Source organism: Sinocyclocheilus anshuiensis, unplaced genomic scaffold (genome assembly GCF_001515605.1).
Source record: "Sinocyclocheilus anshuiensis isolate Anshui unplaced genomic scaffold, SAMN03320099.WGS_v1.1 scaffold2562, whole genome shotgun sequence".
In the NCBI taxonomy this organism is placed as follows: domain Eukaryota; kingdom Metazoa; phylum Chordata; class Actinopteri; order Cypriniformes; family Cyprinidae; genus Sinocyclocheilus; species Sinocyclocheilus anshuiensis.
Genome location: NW_015549777.1, coordinates 344,637 through 366,780, shown reverse-complemented (window position 1 = coordinate 366,780; position 22,144 = coordinate 344,637). Strand labels below are relative to the sequence as shown.

General features: G+C 39.0%; 2 protein-coding genes and 1 pseudogene across 2 annotated transcripts in view; 1 reads left to right on the top strand and 2 right to left on the bottom strand.

The window, feature by feature from the left end:
• LOC107660864 (histone acetyltransferase p300-like) overlaps positions 1 to 5,694 on the top strand; it is a 30,997-nt pseudogene extending 25,303 nt beyond the window's left edge.
• A 3,328-nt stretch (positions 5,695 to 9,022) lies between these two features.
• LOC107660863 (chromobox protein homolog 7-like) lies at positions 9,023 to 13,688 on the bottom strand. The gene is made up of 6 exons (XM_016450302.1): positions 13,361 to 13,688; positions 12,677 to 12,720; positions 12,437 to 12,502; positions 12,263 to 12,329; positions 11,482 to 11,794; positions 9,023 to 9,694 (listed from the first exon to the last, which is right to left on the bottom strand). The coding sequence occupies exons 1-6, from the start codon at positions 13,427 to 13,429 to the stop codon at positions 9,495 to 9,497; spliced, it is 759 nt and encodes a 252-aa protein (XP_016305788.1). The 5' UTR covers positions 13,430 to 13,688; the 3' UTR covers positions 9,023 to 9,494.
• A 1,672-nt stretch (positions 13,689 to 15,360) lies between these two features.
• LOC107660868 (X-ray repair cross-complementing protein 6-like) overlaps positions 15,361 to 22,144 on the bottom strand; it is a 9,634-nt gene continuing 2,850 nt past the window's right edge. Inside the window, exons 6-16 of the mRNA XM_016450304.1 lie at positions 19,604 to 19,790; positions 19,322 to 19,490; positions 19,023 to 19,184; positions 18,771 to 18,900; positions 18,582 to 18,682; positions 18,379 to 18,495; positions 17,810 to 17,822; positions 17,381 to 17,662; positions 17,165 to 17,293; positions 15,650 to 15,844; positions 15,361 to 15,557 (exon numbers count right to left, since the gene is read on the bottom strand). Of these exons, the coding sequence (XP_016305790.1) occupies positions 15,458 to 15,557; positions 15,650 to 15,844; positions 17,165 to 17,293; positions 17,381 to 17,662; positions 17,810 to 17,822; positions 18,379 to 18,495; positions 18,582 to 18,682; positions 18,771 to 18,900; positions 19,023 to 19,184; positions 19,322 to 19,490; positions 19,604 to 19,790 (1,585 nt within the window). The 3' untranslated portion in view covers positions 15,361 to 15,457. The remainder of the gene's footprint in view (positions 15,558 to 15,649; positions 15,845 to 17,164; positions 17,294 to 17,380; positions 17,663 to 17,809; positions 17,823 to 18,378; positions 18,496 to 18,581; positions 18,683 to 18,770; positions 18,901 to 19,022; positions 19,185 to 19,321; positions 19,491 to 19,603; positions 19,791 to 22,144) is intronic.

Sequence of the window (22,144 nt, the reverse complement as noted above, 5' to 3'; positions counted from 1 at the left end):
ACGTCAAAATCAAATCAATTTGAGCGCGATTTAAACCCGGATGATTGTAACCACTCTAAGTTCGTCGGCCTTGGGAAAGCTAGTGTGTCTGAGACATAGTGATAACACTCGTTGCCTAACGAGTCGTTCGTTGTAGTTTTTGAAAAGTTATTTCTGTTAAAGGGGTCATATGATGCGATTTCAAGTTTTCCTTTCTCTTTGGAGTGTTACAAGCTCTTGGTGCATAAAGAAGATCTGTAAAGTTGCAAAGACTTAAGTCTCAAATCCAAAGAGATGTTGGACAGTTTTTTTTAACCTAGAAGAGTACAAGGCTGGCTGTGCACAAAGGCTATTTCTAAAAAAAAAAGAAAAAAAGGGTAAATTCCGACTTTGCTCTGACAATCTGGCGCTTCTGAATCAGTGACTAAGTATGTTAAATTAAACCCTGCGGCTCGTGACGATACATTGATGTGTAAAGACACGAAACGATCGGTCTGTGCAAGAAACTGCCCAGTATTTATAGCGTCTCCTTTGACACTCCAGATTGAGATTGTAGATGGTGTCAGTAGTCCATTTGAGAGATAGGTGGCGGTAATGCACTTATAAGTCTGCGATCTGCCGTAAAGCAAGAAGAAGAAGACGTGAATGCGCTCAGGACAGTTCGGACATTGCGGTGAATCAGAGGTAAAAAACAATATAAATACTGTTCAGTTTCTTGCACAGACCGATCGTTTCGTGTCTTTACACATCAATGTATCGTCACGAGCAGCAGGGTTTAATTTGGTTTTGTTTGTGTATGTTTTTTTGACTCTCAAAGCCGTGATTCCCATTCACTTCCATTATATGACTGACAGACTGCAACAGTTTGAGTTAAAAATCTTCGTTTGTGTTCTACTGAAGAAACAGTCACCTACATCTTGGATGCCCTGGGGGTAAGCAGATAAACATCAAATTTTCATTTTTGGGTGAACTATCCCTTTAATATATTGCCCTGGCATAATGATTTTTTTTATTTCAAAATTTTTCATCCTTGCTAGGTGTTCTTTGTTATCCGACTGATTGCGGCACCCAATTCCAATTCTCTCCTGCCCATTGTTGACCTGGATCCTTTGATGGCGTGTGATTTAATGGATGGTCGTGATGCCTTCTTAACACTTTCACGGGATAAGCACCTGGAGTTTTCTTCATTGCGACGCTCCAAATGGAGCACCATGTGCATGTTGGTGGAACTGCATAACCAGAGCCAGGACCGTTTTGTCTATACCTGCAATGAGTGCAAGCACCATGTTGAAACTCGCTTCCATTGCACTGTTTGTGAGGTGAGGACTACAGAGGGGTGGGAAGATGGCACAGGATCACATATTGATGATCCTTATTTTTATTAATTTTATGTGTAAAGCTGATATGCATTTTTTTTCTCAAGACAGACCCAAATTAAGTCTCTTTTTGCTGTGTCCTTGTTTGCAACTTTACAGATCTTCTTTATGCACCAAGAGCTTGTAACACTCCAAAGAGAAAGGAAAAATTGAAATCGCATCATATGACCCCTTTAAAAATTTGTACCAGGAAAAACAGGAGGGTCTGCTCACCCTAGTTATAGTCGTACTTAATGCTGGTAATTAATGTCCTTTCATCCAGTACACTATGTAATGATTATTCTAACTTCTCCTTCACAGGACTATGATCTGTGCATCACTTGCTACAATACAAAAGGTCACAAGCACAAGATGGAAAAACTGGGCTTGGGGTTGGATGACGAAAGCAGCAACCAGGCTCCTTCCTCAATGCAGAATCCTGGAGACTCACGGCGTCTCAGTATTCAGAGGTGCATCCAGTCTCTGGTGCATGCCTGCCAGTGCCGCAATGCCAACTGTTCGCTTCCATCTTGCCAGAAAATGAAACGTGTAATTCAACATACCAAAGGCTGCAAGCGTAAAACCAATGGCGGTTGTCCTATCTGCAAGCAGCTCATCGCACTCTGTTGTTACCATGCAAAACACTGCCAAGAGAATAAGTGCCCTGTGCCATTCTGCCTCAACATCAAGCAGAAACTGCGGCAACAACAGCTCCAGCACAGGCTCCAGCAGGCCCAGATGGTGCGTAGAAGAATGGCCAGCATGCAAAGGACAGGCCAGCAGCTTCCAGGAGGCAATGGTGGGCTGCCATCTCCTGGGAACAATAGTACTTCTGGTCCGAGCACACCAACACCAAGCACTCAACCCCCTACCCCACAGACACCCACTCAGCAATGTCAGCCTCCAGTGACTCAACCTGGCATTGGAGGTGTTCCATCACAACAGCAACAGCAGTTGGCAGGGATGGCCCATCAATACCAGCAAATGACTAGAAGTGGTGGGATGGTCAACTCCCCGCAGCAGCCCCTGATCCCACAGCAGCAGCAACAGCCAACATCAGTTCAGCATCTTCAGCATGCCAACAACCTTCCTCAATATGTGCAAAGACCTCCAGGCTCCTCTCCACTTCCTCAATCAATGGGAAAGCCAGGCATGGTGCCAGGAGGCTTCCCTCAACAGCAACAGTCGAACCTAGGGCAGCCTGTGATGCCGCAACATCAGCCACCTGGCCCCCCACCTGCCGCTGTAGAAATTGCCATGAAGATTCAACGAGTCGCAGAGACTCAACGGCAAATGGCTCAGCAGAAGATACTGCAAAGAAACCAGGCTCCTGGAATGATGCCTCCACATGGCCTTCATCAGGGTCCCCAAACTCAAAGCCAGATGGGCATGAACCTTCCTGGAGCTGCAATGGGTGGGCCTCAGGGAATGCCACCCCAGACACAAGCAGCAGTTGCTCGAACTCACATGGATCAGCAGCAGGGAATAATTACAGCAGGCATGCAGCAGCAGCAGACAGGACCTCAGGCTCAGCTCCCTCAAGTCCAGTTACAGCAGGGCCAGCAAGGAGCACTCCAACTTCAGGTGCTGCCACAGCAGCAGTGGAATGGTCCCGGTATGCCTCCTCAGCAGAGACCTGGGGTTATGAACCAAATGGGTCTGCAAGGAATGGTTGCACCTCAACAACAGCAGCAGCAGACAGTTGGTCCGCAGCAGCAGCAAGGGCTTTCTGGTTTAATGGGTATGATGGGCCAAGGAGGGGCTGCACCTGCAGGTACTGGCCCTGGAAGTCACCCTCAGGCTGCCATACAGGACCTCCTAAGAACCTTAAGGTTACCTAGCTCTCCCCATCAACAACAGCAAGTCCTGAATATACTACGTTCGAACCCTCAGCTCATGGCAACCTTTATCAGGCAACGGGTTCCTAGGTACCTTGGTCGAGGCGGGCCTGGAGCAGGAGGTGCGGGTGTACCAGGAGGACCTGGTGGAGGTCCAGGAATCATTGATGGCCAGCAAATGAATGTAAATCCTGGGACAAATCAAGGAGGTATGCATATGGCACAAGGAACTACCATGCTAATGAATCAGCTTCAGCAGCAACAGCAGCAGCAACAGCAGCAGCAACTTCAACAGCGGTCAATGATGGGTGGAAATTTGCAGCAACAACAGCAAATAGCAGCATTGCAGCAGCAACAACAGCAGCAGCAAGGTGTTATGCCCAATCAGGGTGCCAACATATCTAACATCTCCCCCCAGTTCAGAGAAATGATGAGGCGGCATTTGCAGCAACAGCAACAGCAGCAGCAGCAGCAGCAACATATGGAAAACCATGCTCAGTTCCAGCATTCTCAACCACCCCAGCAGCAGGGTTATATTGGGCAATCGGGACTGCCCCCACAGCAGCCTGGCCAACCTCAGCCTGGTGGTCTCCAGCAGCAACAGGGAGGTACCCAGCAAAACTACTCTGGGTCTATGTCCCATCAGCAGGTTGCAGCAGCTCTGCAACAAAGGTTGCAACACCAGCAACTTCAGATGCAGCAGCAACAACAACAACAGCAGCAGCAGGGTGCTCTGGCAGGACTCCAGGGTGCTGATGGAGGTCCTGGAAGTGGTGGTCCCCTCCAGCAGCAACAGATGCAGTCGGCTCCAATTGGTTCCCAATCTCAAGTCATGCTTCAGCAAGCTTTGCAGCAACGGCTCCTCCAGCAACAACAGTCACACTTAGGAGGAGGATCTCCTTCTCAACACAATCCCATGAGCCCTCAGCAGCCCCAGCAACAGATCTCCCAGTCTCCCCATTTGCAGGGCCAGCAGTTGCCCAATTCTCTAAGCAACCAAGTCCGCTCACCCCAGCCGTCGCCTCGGCCCCAGTCCCAGCCGCCAAACTCTAGTCCATCTCCTCGCTTGCAGCCCCAGCCTTCACCCCATCGCATCTCACCGCAGACCCAGATGGGTTCCCCTCACCCAGGTCATCTTCCTCAGCATCACGGTGGCATGGTTGCACACCCACCTCCACAGCAACAACCGCAGCAACAGGCTAATGCGATGGACCAGGGCTCATTTGGAGGAGACCAGAGTACCATGCTTTCACAGCTAGGTGGGATGGGAGCCTTGCATGGGCAAGGGACAAAGGACATGCTGACAGATAACCAAGATATGGGGTCGAATATGAATCACTCATTAGATTTGATGTAATGTTGCAGTGCTCAAAGAACTGTCATGATTGCCAGGGTTTGGTAGCAATTCTAGGTTTTACAAAGGCTGTCATCGATAGTATTATTATTACTATTATTATTATTATTTAATATTTTTCTTATGTAATTGAAAAGAACTGAACTTCCTATGGGAGATACTACATGTGCAAGTCAACAAATTAAGTTAAATGAATGGTAAGTTATTGCTGTTAATATATAAATATATATAAATCTATTTTTTGCCAATCGTGTTCAAAGGGTTTTGGGTTAAGGGATGGGAAATATTTCCTCTTGGTATATGACCAGAAATATTTTTGGGGTTAAGAAGTCTGCCTTTTTTATAGATATTTTTAAAAAATTTTAAAAGTGGCATGAAATTAAAAAGCAAAATGCGTAAACAAAATGGACTATTTTGTTTTCTTTTTCCTTGAAACAGTCAAGAATGTCATCAGTTTTGGAGAGCATTAGATTTATTCTCACCAGTGTAATGATTATGAAAATGATGGCATTGGTAATAACTTATTTATTACTCTGCTCTTTTGGTTGGCTAATAGATATTTTCTTGTTCTTTTGTTTTGGACAGTGTATGGCATATGCTATTTGAACCTACAATTTTTGAAGAGTATATTTTTTTTATTGATTGAACCTGACTATAAAAGGGTGAATTTATTTTCTTATTCTACTTTATTTTTCCTTTTTTAAATTTTATTTCTCTACTTTTTTTGAGGGGTGGATGGGGCTTAAATTAAGTTTTGATAGTGTTTGGGAAATGAGTATGTGTTTTCTGATGGCTTGTTGCATGGGAAATATTTGTCCTATGCATGTCGCAGTTTTCCCACCCTCACCCCTGTCCCATGAATGTGTTTTCACTATGCCCTTCTTCTCAGTACTGGAACCTGGTGACACTACAGGTGTGTTTAGGAAAGTGCAGGGAACTCTAACTGAGACTAAATGTTGATGCAGGATTTTGGATTTTGCCAATAATCACCTGGAACTACATCTCTGATTCCAAGTCGTTCTCTTTCCTCTCCCATCTCACCCGCAAGGAATCGTTCTGACTCTTCACACGCATCTTTAGTGTTCTGAACTTTGGGATTTAAGTGATCTCCTTAATGTATAAACAAAAACTGAAAATAAATTACTGAAAAGGAGTTGTCTTTGTAAAAGGCTAATGCGATGGACCAGGGCTCATTTGGAGGAGACCAGAGTACCATGCTTTCACAGCTAGGTGGGATGGGAGCCTTGCATGGGCAAGGGACAAAGGACATGCTGACAGATAACCAAGATATGGGGTCGAATATGAATCACTCATTAGATTTGATGTAATGTTGCAGTGCTCAAAGAACTGTCATGATTGCCAGGGTTTGGTAGCAATTCTAGGTTTTACAAAGGCTGTCATCGATAGTATTATTATTATTATTATTATTATTATTTAATATTTTTCTTATGTAATTGAAAAGAACTGAACTTCCTATGGGAGATACTACATGTGCAAGTCAACAAATTAAGTTAAATGAATGGTAAGTTATTGCTGTTAATATATAAATATATATAAATCTATTTTTTGCCAATCGTGTTCAAAGGGTTTTGGGTTAAGGGATGGGAAATATTTCCTCTTGGTATATGACCAGAAATATTTTTGGGGTTAAGAAGTCTGCCTTTTTTATAGATATTTTTAAAAAATTTTAAAAGTGGCATGAAATTAAAAAGCAAAATGCGTAAACAAAATGGACTATTTTGTTTTCTTTTTCCTTGAAACAGTCAAGAATGTCATCAGTTTTGGAGAGCATTAGATTTATTCTCACCAGTGTAATGATTATGAAAATGATGGCATTGGTAATAACTTATTTATTACTCTGCTCTTTTGGTTGGCTAATAGATATTTTCTTGTTCTTTTGTTTTGGACAGTGTATGGCATATGCTATTTGAACCTACAATTTTTGAAGAGTATATTTTTTTTATTGATTGAACCTGACTATAAAAGGGTGAATTTATTTTCTTATTCTACTTTATTTTTCCTTTTTTAAATTTTATTTCTCTACTTTTTTTGAGGGGTGGATGGGGCTTAAATTAAGTTTTGATAGTGTTTGGGAAATGAGTATGTGTTTTCTGATGGCTTGTTGCATGGGAAATATTTGTCCTATGCATGTCGCAGTTTTCCCACCCTCACCCCTGTCCCATGAATGTGTTTTCACTATGCCCTTCTTCTCAGTACTGGAACCTGGTGACACTACAGGTGTGTTTAGGAAAGTGCAGGGAACTCTAACTGAGACTAAATGTTGATGCAGGATTTTGGATTTTGCCAATAATCACCTGGAACTACATCTCTGATTCCAAGTCGTTCTCTTTCCTCTCCCATCTCACCCGCAAGGAATCGTTCTGACTCTTCACACGCATCTTTAGTGTTCTGAACTTTGGGATTTAAGTGATCTCCTTAATGTATAAACAAAAACTGAAAATAAATTACTGAAAAGGAGTTGTCTTTGTAAAAAAAAAATATATATATATATATGTGAATGGAGATAAATGGACACGTTTCCTCTTGATTTAAGATCCTTTGAGTTGAAGAACTATGGGCAGCTTAGACATAACCTGAGAGATTTTTATACATAAATGGAGCGAGTCAGACAAGCACCAATGCGCCTTTGTATGTGTACTTCATTACAAGGATTTCATTAGTGTGTAATAAACCAACACTGACTCATTATCTCCATCCTGTGCACAAATACAGTGGGGAAGAGAGTTTTAAAAAGCAGATTGTGTTTTTGATGATATGACAATAACCTATGAATTGTTTTCCTTGGTTAAAGGGGTGCTGGATGAATGCAAAACAGAGGCAATATGGCTTATTGAGAGTTTTAAAAAGCAGATTGTGTTTTTGATGATATGACAATAACCTATAATGAATTGTTTTCCTTGGTTAAAGGGGTGCTGGATGAATGCAAAACAGGCAATATGGCTTATTTTATAAATAACGAGAACAATATTTGTTATATATATCTATATATAGATATAATTTTATTTTTGAGAATAAAAAACTTGAAGCTAATTCAAGAGTTGATATTGAATTACACTTTCAAAGATGTATTGATGCAACATGACACTACTGTCATAACATATACGTCCCACTTTGGGAATAATGAGAAATATGGGATTTTAAGGAAATGTCTTATGAGTGCATATAGAGGTATATAGATTATGATTCACTGTACAACCCATGGCAATTTGCTTTGATCTGTAAATTTATTTTTCTTTCTTGTTTTTCTAAAACAGACTGTAAAACCAGAAAAGTAGTTTTACTGTTTGGTTGGTTGTCTGTTCTTTTTTTTAAAGTTACGGTGGTCAGATTTTTTTGCCAATTATTTAATTGTACATTAAAATATGTTTGTACCATTCAAAAATAATTGGCTTCTGGTGTGGTGTACTTCCTATATTGTAGATGTGGAGCTGGAACAATGTCAACCCAAGGTGGTTTGAGACTAAATTAATCCACACAGTGCTACGTAATGCTGATTAAATATAAAAAGTAATGGATAATGATAGAGTTACACCGAGGTTTTATTAATGGCATCATAATACCAAGTTTTCCATTTTAAAGTGCAAATACTCTAAATAGCAAAAGCAACCATAGACATTTGGCACAGACATAGTCTATCAAATACATACAGGTCACATGAAGTCAGATATTAAACAGTTGAGAGATGGATGTTCCTAGAGGCTAAATATACATTCACCTCAATATAGATTTTTTTTTGTCTTCAGGTCACAGTTTTCATCTTGGACTAAACACTGGAAATAAACAGCAGTCAAGGGAAATCTACAACATAGACTACTGTGCAAGTCATACTTGGCAGGACAAATAAATTGCACAAACACTGCAAATAGATGAGATACTAGCAAGCGATAGTGTTGGAAAATAAAATAAAATGCAACTTTATTCCATACACATAATTATGCTCAAAAATTAGAACATAATTGTGCAAGAAGTCCAGAATTTTTTGTTTCACACTATAATATTTTGTTTATGAACTGTCAAGGACGGCACACTAAGTGTTGAAATGCTATTTTCCAAAGTTGTATTTCACATATTTTGAGTATCAAGAGGCCACTAATTCTAATTTACTGTGTGAGGTGTGCAATTTAAATTGAAGGTCAAGATTAGAACATGTTCACCAAGTATATAGTATATATACAGTGGTGTGAAAAAGTGTTGGCCCCCTTCCTGATTTCTTATTTTTTTGCATGTTTGTCACACTTTAATGTTTCAGATCATCAAACAAATTTAAATATTAGTCAAAGATAACACAAGTAAACAAAACATGCAGTTTTTAAATGAAGGTTTTTATTATTAAGGGAAAACAAAATTCAAAACTACATGGCCCTGTGTGAAGAAGTGTTTGCCCCCCTGTTAAAACTGGTTTATCACACCTGAGTTCAATTTCTCTAGCCAGAAATCAGGAAGGGGGCCAACACTTTTTCACACCACTGTATATATATATATATATATACATACATGTAATGTGAATATGTATAGACATATATGTGACAGCTTGGCTTTTAGGAATACTTCATTGTGCTACTCTGAACTAGCATTATGTATTTCATGCAAATACATGACCAGACCAAATAAGGTTTATCCCAGTTAGTTGAATCTGTAAACTTCACTGCAAAACACCATCAAAACCAGTATCAAAGAACTGGATTGATTTTTTTCACGGCCAATACAAGTTCAAAATCTCATCATACTATCAGTTATTGCCATTAAATGGCATGACCTGTTACTGTTACTTTGAATGTAATCACTGAAACAACATTTTGAAAGGTTTTAACTCAGTTAGAACTAATAGTGCAAATAAACGTAGTCTGAAACACTGGCGGAAGTTGTGCAAGCACATAATCAACAATGCAAAAAAGGATGTACAATTCTCTTTCGTCCTCGCTCTGACCGTCCTCAGTCTCTGTAATGTCAGATCTCCATCTCCCAGCTCCTGAAGAACCCCCTTGCTACCAAGGCCTCTCTAAAAGTCACAGTCAGTGAGTTGATGGTGATATCTGTCACAATGACCTCCTCTGGGCCCATAACTGGACTCCAGTCTTCAGGTAAAGGAGATATAGTCATTGCCTCTGACCCAGTGGTTGGACTCCAGCGACCACTCCTGACACGCTCTGAGACAGAGTACATTTTGTACATATTTACACCTTCATCGTGTTATAGATATTAAATAATCTTGACTATAAACAAGTATTGTATAGGGTGCTGTTTTAGATGCTTTTTTAGACACTCAAGTTCAGTTTTAAAAACACAAATAATTGAATACTACTGTAGTTGTGTCCCAAATTATTAATTGTATTAAAAAGGGTGAAGAATAATGCAGGAGTATGCAAAATACAATGCAATACACAATATAATCTTTTTTTAAATTTTTTTTTAAAGAAGTCTCTTATGTTCACCAAGGCTGCATTTACTTGATCAGAAATACAGTAAAATTGTAAAATGTTAATATGATTTAAAATAATTAAATTAATTGTTGTTATCTATTTGAATTTAAAATGTAAGTTATTCCTGTGAGGGCAGAGTAGCCATTACTCCAGTCTTCAGTGCCACACGATCTTTCAGAAATCATTCTACTACGTTGATTTAGTGCATAATTATTGTAATCTATTATTAGGACTCTTCTTCTTCTTCGTTTTTACCATTAACAAACTATGTTTTGCTGCTTAATATTTTTGTGGAAATTCGTAAAAAATTTCTAGGATTTATTGATGGATAAAAAGTTCAAAAGAACTGCAATTATTTGAAATGCAAATCTTTTGTAACATTAAAAATGTCTTTACTGTCACTTTTTAACACAATTTAATGTGTTCTTGCTCATCACAGGAATAAAACATTTTAAAATATATTAAAATATGAACATTACTAAATTACCAACTAGAATTATTATAGAAATATTAAATATATTAAAATAGAAAACTAAAATTTCACAATGTTACTCTTTTTACTGTATTCATGATCAAATAAATTCAGCCTTACTGAGCATAAGAGATTTCTTTGAAAAAAAAAAAATGTTTCTGAAAGTAATTTTCAGATGCAACGGGGGAAAAAATGGGATAAACACAAACATGTCTGAAAAAGCGAGGTGTGCTGTGATTGGCCAGCTATCCAGTGCGTTGTGATTGGCCGAATACCTCAAAGCGTGAGACGGAAATGTTACGCCCCTCACATACAGTTGATGTCGTGTCCCGGCCGGAGCGACGAGCTGACTCTTAACTTTTATAAAGAATATCTCTTTGGATTTGAGACTTTAGTCTTTGCAAATTTACAGATCTTCTTTATGCACCAAGAGCTTGTAACACTCCAAAGAGAAAGGAAAAAATGAAATGGAATCATATGACCCCTTTAAGCCCCGAGTTTCCGAGTTGGGGGCGTTTCAATGAGAAACATGGCGGAATCGATGGATGTAACGTCTGTAGTTGACGGTAAATTTTTGTTTAAATTGATAGTTTAGTTGTCCTATGAACTTAAATTGGTCATGTTCTTGTTACGCAACTGAAATCCAAGTAAAAAATATAGACCCTGTTGTATTTTCTTGTAATTTATTAAAAGAAGGTACACCGCCATCTTGTGCCGACTAAACTGACTTGAACGCACCTGACGTAGTAATTACGACTTGTCAACTCGTAAGTACGAACGTCCCAGGAGGACTTGGAACACAGCATAACACATTTTGCATATATAATGCTAATAATTTTTAAAAAGTTTTTAAAGTAGGGTTTTGCCAACAACAATAACAAAAACCTGGATCTGTTCAAATAGAGCTGTTTACTTCGTGTTGTGATTTAGTGTCAAGAGAGTTTTTTTCCTAAATAAGGCTGACAAAGAGCACTGCAGTCTTGATATCAATTTAGGTCATAGTGACAACTATGTCTGCCCTCTGACCAACTAACATACTTACTGTTTAAAGTGTTGCTGCCAGTTTTAGTTCCTCCTTGTCTTGTGTCCTCTTCTTCTTTTTCTTCCTCCTCCTCCTCCTCCATAACCCCCTCATCATCATCATCATCATCATCATCATCTTCTTCTTCTCTTCTATCCCATTCTTCCTCAGAAGTCTCTCGGGAAGCTTTCTTCTTTTTCTTGTGGTGGGTTAATTGTCGATATATACAAGCCCCTGTGGACTGGAACCTTGGGTCAAGCGAGAGCGGCAGATGTACTGAAGACTTCTCTGTATCTTTGTGTGCGCTGCGTAGATCCATTGCGTAAATGTTTCTCTTCAAGAGAGCAATATGTGGATAGACAATGGATTATTATTAATAACTAAAAAATTATATATATTTTTAGTTAATTTAAATAAAGCTGAAATAAAACAAATATTAGAGAGAAAATTTATTTCACTTAGAAGTCAAGGCAAAATTCTAATTTTCATTTAGTTTAACTGGAAATAAAAACTACAACTGTACTAAAATTAAAACTGAAATGAAAATAAATTACACCTAAATAGTAATATATTAAAAATACAAAAAAATTATAATAAAACTGGCAAAAGTGCATTTTTGACAAATGAAAAAATTACCACAATTTTTTATAAAATTAAAATGAAAAAATAAGGGTTAATTCAAAATATTAATGTAAACTATAATAGTATATAAATAATACTAAAATAAGTGGATAGACAAGATTTGAATGACAATTTCGCAGGGAAACAATCACAGTAATTAAGATGCTGTAGTGGTCATTACCTGCATGAAGAGTCTTTTCGGTTTTGGGCCTCTTTTACGCCACCTCACTGACCTTTCTCTCTGTTCTCTGTTTGCAATTAGAAATAATGAGAAAATGCGGTGTGAATGATTTCATGTACTAGTGACTGAAAGTGAAAGAATGAAAAAGGAAGTTTCATTTTTATAACTGCTCACTTTTCCTCATACGTTAAAACCAGTCGAGGGTCTAGAATGTGCTCCTCAGGCTCCCATGTGCTGTACCTTTAATGTCATTAAAACATATACATATTTATTGACATGACGTGCAAATAAATAAACAAAACATCTTAGCCGCTAGAGTAATAATTGTAAAACTACCAGGAAATAAAATGATTAAGAAATTAAGCTTATTCTCCAATTTTCCTTATTAATAATATTAATAATAATAATACTTACTTGGGAGGCCACCCCTTCCACTTCAATAAATATTCGACATGACCCTTAAACATTAGAACAAAAAGAAAAAATAGATATAAACCAATACTGCATTTATATTTTAAGTACGGTTTTTTTTCGTTTTCACATTTCTTCTGAATGTTTTGTTTTTGTCTTGTAACGTTACGTGTGCGATGACGTAATGACAAGGTTTCGTAATAAAAGAATTAAGGAGGGACGACCCCTAAACTAACAGCCCCTCCTTCCTATTTCAATCCTGACATTTCATATGAGACCAAAAGTAACGCTCATTCAACGAGCGTTATTTTAAGCTAACCGCATGTTTCAGTTTTACTTCAAAATAACTGAGAGCCACGTCCGCTCGCACCAATAACCTCAAATGCCGTTTTAAGATCAAAAATAAACCTCAGCGGCTGTATCTAAATGGTCAAACTTTACGTTAGTTATTAGACCCCCACCGGGAAATAAAAGTGCGTAGTCTCCATGACTACGAATATGCTCGCCGCCCTGTTCCAAAAGCGTGCTGTGCGACATGCGTCATCATCGAAGTTATTAGACTACAAACACACTTCCACGCTGTTGTTAAGTGTGTCCTCGCCCCTTACATGTTGTATGTGTGCAGCGGGATTGCACAGATTGAACCGTCAGTAAACACGCAGCTAGCTACACGCGCATGCCACTTACCTTTCGAACTCTTTTCTTTATGATTGATTCCACAGCGAACACTTGCTCACCGATTGCCGACAGTTCCATCAGTTAAGTTGTTCCCCTAAAAATAACGAAGTAGCTGTCAATGTGTCTTTGTGCTTTTCTTTCTGGTCGTTAAAGTAACTATGAATTGCAAATCCCATGCACTGTTAGAATGGCTGCACACGTTCCCGCTCTTCCGCTGCCTTGTTTACCATTCAGTATTTTATCCTTTGCACTGCTCCATTTCCTTGTACTAGATGAGTACAGTGACTTTTTAAATCTGCGACACATCTGCAGCGCTCAGTGCGCCCCCGTGCGCCACACAGAGGATTGATTTGCGCCACTGTTGGTCGGATTAACAACTAGCATATAGATTACAAAAATACGATCTTTTTTTAAAGGTAAGGGAGTACACAAGGGATTGCTAAATAAAAAAAAAAACGATGTAAAAAGTTGTAAAAATAAATAATATAATTAAACAAAGAATAACAACATAGAAGAAGCGAAATATTTCCCAAATAATATTTTTACACAATATTTTTTTTCACAGTATACACACAAATATATATATCTGCCTTTAATTTAGAATGTGGGTCCTTCACACAGATCATCACATTTGGTGGTCTGTAGCATCTTGAATAATGAAATCCCCTGGTGAAACCCCCATTATTCCCCTGGAAGATAAAAAGCAGCACCACACAGTATACAAAGACATTTTAATGATGTCACAGCACATTTTACATCATACATAAAGTGCCATCATAAGCATTTTATTTGAATGGAAAACAATGGCATGAGCACATGTTGTTCCCGTCCCCCTGAAAAATGGATTGTGGGGATTTAGATTGTCATGGCAAAGGAATCTATTCATCTCTACAGTATTACAAAGCACCCTGTGTATGGACATGTGGAATGTTCCTTTTAAGTTGTAGTATCTGATTCGAGTGTCTATAATCTATTTGAAGTGTTTTCCATAATATGTTGAAGATCGGTGTTTAACAAGTGAAATTTAATCAAGTTGGATCTGAAGATAACCTGAGATGCATTATTAGACTTCCCTTTGTGTAAATCAGCTCCCTCTGTAAACAGTTTAAGGCCATGTTAATCCAATATCAATCAAAGATGAATAAACTTTGCAAGATTTCAGAGACCTCAACCTTTCTAACTCTTATTTCAGCATTTGCTATTTTAAAAGTACATACAACCGTTTCAATTAACAACACAGTTTTTGGCAGCTGAACTTTTTTTTTTTTTACTACCAATGCTCACCTGTTTTATTTTCCTACATGTAGTCTAGGATTCAACAAGTCTAACCTTAACTGTCCAACAAGAAAAGGGTGTCCAGAGCAACCGTTTAAGGTATGAGATTAACAAGTGACCGTTTTGGTAACGTATGTTATAGGAAACTAACACAAAACATCCAATTACTGTGGTGCCATGCTGTACTGTGATACACAGAAAACATCTCATCTGTCACTATGCCATTAAATATGTAGGAAACGGTTAAGCAGGGGCTACTGGTGTTCCTTCTCTAAATCTTCAAGTACATGCACTAAATTAGTACATATGCACCCCTGTGTTAAACAAAATCTAGTTGGTCAAACGAATACCTTTTCGGTGACCTGTAATGTGTGGCGGACAGTTCAGATGATCACATGGATGCACGGGAAATCACATGGAAAGTGGCGAGGATGACAGCTGATGCACGAGGAGAACACATCACTAATAATTCCATAACCTCTCACTTTCAAGTCAGAAAACAGTACAAAGTAAAAGAAATAATCAATGTATAAAAAAATGCATCAGAATCCCAAATACCAAACAAAATTCTCTGCGTAGTGTTTTGTTGTCTTGTGATATCCCTGTGTGTGTCCTTTGCTGCTTCAGTCTCCATGGCAAGAGTCCAGCGTGTGTGTGAGTGAGTGTGTAAACAAGTCTGAGCAGTGTGCTTTCATGACTAGTTGAGTGCAACTCCATTTGCTCTTTAAATGGGTCCCTGATTGAACCTCATATTTCCCTCCTGAGCATGAATTTGAGAAACCTCCAAAACAAACAAAAAAACAACAACAAAAAAACGATCCAAAACATTCATCAGTTATCAGACCTCCACGTCTGGTGGACTTCCACCTCCTCTGGCACAACCAATAGGAGTTCACAGTTCTTCCCTCGAAGCTGGTGACGCAAAAACTTCCTGTGAAACAATCAGAACGATAGCTAGAGGGAAAAAACAGAGCTTGGCATTGAAACCGACTGCTACTTTTCCCTTTAGCATTTCACACTTACCTCAGTTCATCAGCTGTTCCGATAGCATGAGGACTGCGCAGTTTGGAGTCCAAGTTATAGTAGACTCCTCCCACTTCTCGAACTCCAATCCAGTGTTGGCGCTTGAGGGGCAGTCGCAACGGCCCCCAGCGCAGATTGGATGGCACATTCAAGATGAATCCAGTGACGTTCGGCAGTGCAATGCTGCCGACATCCCTATAGCATGACAAATACATAGGAAAAATATTTTTAAAAATAAATGTCACATCTGTATTCATTTATTAAAAAACAAAAGCAACAATTAAAAAAGATGAATGCAACTCATACAATGCTAGAATACACCTCTTCTTTGCTAAGCAGGTTTTTAATTTCTGAAAATTATACAATTAAAAAATATAAAATTAAAAGGATAGCCCACCTAAAAATGAAAATTCCATCATTTACTGACACTGACCAAACTTGTATGACTTTCTTCTGTGGAACATAAAAGAAGATATTTTGCAGAAGGCTGGTAACCAAACAGTTTCAATTCCCATTGACTTTTATTGTATTTCTTGTCTATACAATGGAAGTGAATGGGAACCAAAACTGTTTGCTTATCAAAATGTTACTAACATCTTCATTTGTGTTCTGCAGATGAAAGAAATAGAGGTTTGGAATGACATGTATGCATTTCATTTTAGGGTGGGCTATCCCTGTATTTTCCTATATTTTGTGTTAATAAATTGGATACCACAGTCTTGGTGTTAAAAAATGAATAATTGTATTCTTTCTTTAATTAGCAGAAGTGCTTCACTGCTTTAACATCTTAAACTTTTTTGTTTGCCCAAGTCAAGTCATGTGGTTCATAAAACAGGAAATTATATCATAAAGAGGAACCTGGCAGACCCTCATGACTGTGTGTAAAGGTCAATAAGTTTCTTAAAATATCAAATAACTTGACCTTTTATCACAAGGCAGGTTAGTTTGTGTTATAAAATATCATGTGCTGTGACCAAAAATGTAATATTTATAATTAATGCTTCAAGATATTTAAAAAAAACAAATCTTGACAATAAATTCTAAAACAATCTTGAAAATATTTGTAAACATTTTTTGAAAGTGGTTAAAATCACCATGAACTCAAAATTCACAATTCTATTTTTTAAATGGCTTTTTGTTTTTTATTTATTCATGTGCCCCTGTAATGTTAAATCAAAACACAAACATCTCATCTCTGATGACTTGTGCACCAGTGTGAGGACGGGACAATAATCCATCTCATCCAGTGATCTGTCACTCACATGAAACTGCAGCAATTTGCAAACGAAAAGGATCAAACGATCCAATCAATTTCCAGTGGACAAAATCAAAACACTCCATTCAGTTTACAGTTTTACTTGGTTATACTTATGAAATGTCTGTTTCATGTTGAATTTAAGATATGTAAATTTTTCAAAACCATATGAAACAAACAATAATTCAAAAAGAGATTTTGCCACATGTTTTGGACTATATTTTTGATGTATTTAAAACTACAACAGCATAATAAAATACCTTCTCTTGTCCCACCAAACAGCCTCAAACCCACGTGTCTGCAATGCAGCCATGATGACGTTCACATCATAGTTGCCATTTCCCAGCATGTTTTTCTTGTGGGGTGTTACCAAAGTGCTAGGGGAGAGCCTGAAAAAGAAAGAGGAAGCAGAAGTGTGCCCAAAAAAAATCCAAAATTAGATCACCTCAGTAACAATACATAATCTTAGCACTGACCTCTGGTAGATGTCCTGAAGTGCATCACGGCTGAAGGCCGCGCCGTCCTGGAAGACATTGTTTAGGGCGTGCAGAGCGCACAGCTCCCGATGCTGCTTTTCATGATAAATGGTGGGAGGTTGTGACGAGGTGGGGGGCGTTCCAGCATTCGGCCTATCCTCTAGCTCGGACCCGCGTCCACCGATGGCTTCTCCTTTCTGCTTGCTGACCTTCCATGGCATACAGCCTAGCTCCTGAAACCCCCCGACCCCCCTCCCCTTACCAGAACATGGAGTACTCTGGCTGAGATTCTAAGGGTGTTCTGCACTGAGCGGTTTGATGGTGCCACTCGGGTGTGCCTCACACGTCCTGAAAAGTGAAGCTGCGGGCTCTTTGATCGCCCCCTGGTGACTGGCTGCAGTACAGGTCATAAACCCCGCCCTCTCCATGTAAACGAATGGGACTTGAGTCAAAATAAAACAATGAATTACACTTCCAATACAATTTTCAGAAAGATGGTTTTGGTCATTTAAGGTAGTTGTTATAACGCTGATATATGTTCAATTGTTCGTTTTTGTGATAAGTTTGATTTTAGCTAGTAATTTGATGCTATAAAAACGGGGCGTGTCGTTATGGTTGATTGGGTCGGCGGGAGTTTGATACCGCGGCTCCACCTCACGACACTACTGCGCAGACTCCGACTCCAAACGAATCTCTACTGCACAGACTCTGGCTCCGAATGACGTCATTTACTCAAGATGGCAGCGGCCATACTGAGATGATTTGGCTTCCCTTTTCTATAGTGGAAGGAAGTGGAGACGCGTCGTCCATCTTTTTTTACAGTCTATGGTGCCACTAGCTTGTGCAGTGCTGTCGGAAACTATCCACACAAGAAATAAATGTATTTGAAAATGCAGCGTTTTTTTTTTCATTCATGTTTTTTTTTTTTATCAGCTCAAATACCGAAAATTACACCCGACTCATGCTTTACATTAATGTAAGACCATTTGAAATCTCACCAGTTTTGCGTTTAGCCGCAGGCTTCCCTTCTGGGTTATAATCAGGAGGATAGACTAAATCTTTGAACTCTTGAGCCAGTGGACCAAGACGAGCATCCATCATTTGTACCTTGGGCACTGAGGGAACACACAGAGTGTGAGACAGTAATAGAATTAAAATAGAACAATTATCCATTAAAAACATTTCGGATCTCAAGAAATACTGGTTAAATCCTCAATGGGCTCGGGTTCAAGCATATTCAGAGCCAAAGCCTCCAGGTTCCTGTAGTGCTGTTGTAGCACTGGGTTTTCAAATGCATCACTCCTATAAAAACATAAGATTTACAGTACAAATTAACTACAACTCCATAACTGAAGAATGCACTGGGCACAACTTGTAGAAAACCACACACTTGTATTTAAAGCGGAGCTTGTGCACAATCTCTTTCATCTTGTCCACCTGCTCATCAGAGGCTGTGGGGCCCACGTGAGCATCCACAGTGCGTATGTCATCAGCAAAGGGAAGAAATATCACATGGAAGCCTAAAACATAGGATCCCACAATTTAATATTACTATTTGATATATATAAAAAGATCAGTTAGCCATACAGTTGAAAGTAACGTTCAGTGTAAATGAAAATTGTTCAGTCTTGATTGCAGTTACCTGGAGGTGTCGCCTGAGTTTGACCCTGATCCAGTTCTTCTCTCTGTGGAACTAGTGCCACAAACCGAGGTGGAGTGTTACAACGAGGAATGTATCTGCACAATGCAAATAAATTTTTTTCACTGCACTTCAAAAGCAGAGCTGTAAACATACAGGAGCTTCCTAGGGTAAACAAAAGAAAAAAAAGAAAGAACTGCACATCAGCTTTCCAAAATGAGAAAAAAAAATCAGTTCATAAAACAACTGGATTGAACTGAAGGAGGTGCTTAGGCTCAAGACCTCAGCAAATGAAGACCTGCCTGATATCTGCTCTTCCTCAGGGTATATGAAGAGCACGGGCCGTATATGATGGTGCAGTTTGAGACGGTCCATGGGCTTAAACCCCATCAGAACCAAACCTGGATCATCAAATTTCTTAATCTCATCCACCTCATCCTTTTCCATCACAATCTGTTTCTTCCCATAAACCTTCATAGAAAGTAGTCAATTTTGTATGATAAGAAAATATGGAAACTTTTAGATAAAAGGGACACAAAGAGCAAATTACACTATAGCTTTGTGATAGTATTGATTCTGATTACCTGTGCCCTCTTCATATCATTTGGCAAAAGTATCCCCCCATTATGGGCATGGAAGTAACGGGTTTTAGTGCGCACTGGTTCGTTAGTATCTCTGTGAAGCTTGACAGCAGAAGGTTTGGTGGCAGTCCTGGCCAACACATACACACCAACTGCCAGATTGACACCTTCTCCGAGAGAGAATGTTAACCTTGAACACAATGAAAAAGTACATCTAAATCTAAGAACTGCATTCTGGAACTATTTTGATCCAGAAATTATATATTGCAATTTTTACATACGGTCAAGTAAAGTGAAACTTTGCGTAAATATGGCAAAACTCAATGTTAAAAAAACGATTTTTAATAGGGATGCACTGATGTATCGACCGATAAAAGCATCTGCACCAGATGGCCGATTGTTTAAAAAAAGCTGACAATCAGGGCCGATTATATCCTGTAAATCAAAAGGGGTGGAAAACGTGCAACTTGTGTGTAGAAATAGTCTCAATCAGTATTTCAACCAGAGAAAGACATTAATAAATAGCTTGTGAACAATGTCACTTAACATTGCATTTACCTCAGGAACGTTATAAAGTGTTCCTAGTTGGTTAGTTAGATATATATAAAAAAAACTAGAGGAGCTAATTTACTATTAAAGGGGTCATATGATGTTGCTAAAAAGAACATTATTTTGTGTATTTGGTTTAATGAAATGTGTTTATGCGGTTTAAGGTTAAAAAAACACATTATTTTCCACATACTGTACATTATTGTTTCTCCTCTATGCCCCGCCTTTCTGAAACGCGTCGATTTTTACAAAGCTCATCGTTCTGAGGAAGCGAGTTGTGCTCTGATTAGCTCTGGCCAACTATCCAGTGCGTTGTGATTGGCCGAATACCTCAAGCGTGTGATGGAAATGTTACACCCAGGGGCGCCGCTAGCAATTTTGGGCCCTATGAAAGAATATGAGGTGAGGCCTGTGGGCACATCGAGCTGATGTTCTGAACCAGGGGCGCTAGCAATTTTGGGCCCTCTGAAAGAATATGAGGTTGGGCCCCCTACCGCACCAAACATACACTATATTGCCCAAAGTATTGGGAAAACTCAATAAAACTAAAAAAAAAACAATCGCCAAACACCAATGACTTGTACATATTCGTACAATCATTTTAGACACTTCCAAAACTGTGGCAAAAAAGATGGAAATACAATTTTTAAATACACGAATTATGTTTCCATCTTTGAAGCCACAATTTTGGAAGTGCCTTTTTCTGTTCTAAAGAAGGGGGTGTCCCAATACTTTTGTTCGTATGTACAAGTCATTGGTGTGTGGTGATGAGTTTTTGACTCAAGGTCTGTATTTAAAGTCACACCAGAGGTGTTCAGCTGGGAAATGCTTGCCTGTTGTGTGGAATAAAATGATGTTCTGCGTTTTTAACAACATACACGAACTGCAGAGAAATCTGGAGACAACGAAAAACTCTGATGAAGATATTAATGCCGTGCTTAATGATTCCGGACTCTGACAATCAGATAAAGGTGATCCACAGGACGCAGCAGGTTTAGCCGCACACTACTTTTATGCCGACCATTTACATCCAAATGTTATTTAATTTTCACAGAACACAACCTTTAAATAGATTTTAGAATATAAACTGTCTATTCAATAAGACTAAATAAAAAGTGTTCGCCTCATTGTGCATTAACTTGAATCAAGGCCTACAAATGTCTGTTTTAAAAACAGAGGATGAGAAATTCACTCCTTGATTTGCTTAATAAAAGCCTCCTTTGAGATCGTTTTGACAGACATGTTTATTGTGTATTATTTTCAACGTGTTTATTGCTAAGTTTAGTGTGGCAAACGGTGGCAAAATAATTAAATAATAATTCGGGTGCAGTGTATCTGGTTGCCATGACAACCTCAGCACTTCCTGCTGCTGCTCTATGTAATCAGAGTATGAATTTGTAGACACTACTAATAAAACAGATCTCTGGGGGCCCCCAGAGATGCCCTCCTTTGCGGCACCCCTGTTTACGCCCCTTACCATACAAACAACAAGCGCTACTCTACACTGCTCAAAACTCGCATTTGAATCGTCAGTGGTAAATCCTTTAAATTAGGCCTAGGCGATAAAACGGTATCGATATTTATCGACAGTACACCTTCTTCGCTAACAATATAAAAAATATAGGCACGTGCTCTGAGTGACGCAGACAGCACACACAAAAACGAACACATGCTGAATTGAGTGCTGTGCCTGCCTGTGATGAGGAGATTGTGAATAAAAAAAAATGTATATTTGTCGAATTTAAAATAAACATTTACATTTCAATGTTAGGAGTGGGTCAGGGAGCATCATCAGTGGCGCACAAGATGCGGTGATAATGATGTAAGTGACATTGTTGCATTTTAATATTTTGTTTAGTCTTGCCCACGAGACGCGCCACTGCCGAGTTATTCATTCAAAATATTAGAGAAATATAGAAGCTCAATGAGAAGATCTTGATTAGGTTAAAACCGAAACCAAGCCATTCACACAGAACGCATATTCAGCGCATTTTT

What these genes read in the sequence shown, in the direction of transcription:
- LOC107660863 (XM_016450302.1), bottom strand. Translation starts at nt 13,429, where the DNA reads ATGGAACTGTCGGCAATCGGTGAGCAAGTGTTCGCTGTGGAATCAATC. An exon ending in TAAAGAAAAGAGTTCGAAAG is followed by an intron (nt 12,721 to 13,360) that starts GTAAGTGGCATG and finishes CTAATGTTTAAG; the next exon opens with GGTCATGTCGAATATTTATT. An exon ending in GTTTTAACGTATGAGGAAAA is followed by an intron (nt 12,330 to 12,436) that starts GTGAGCAGTTAT and finishes AATTGCAAACAG; the next exon opens with AGAACAGAGAGAAAGGTCAG.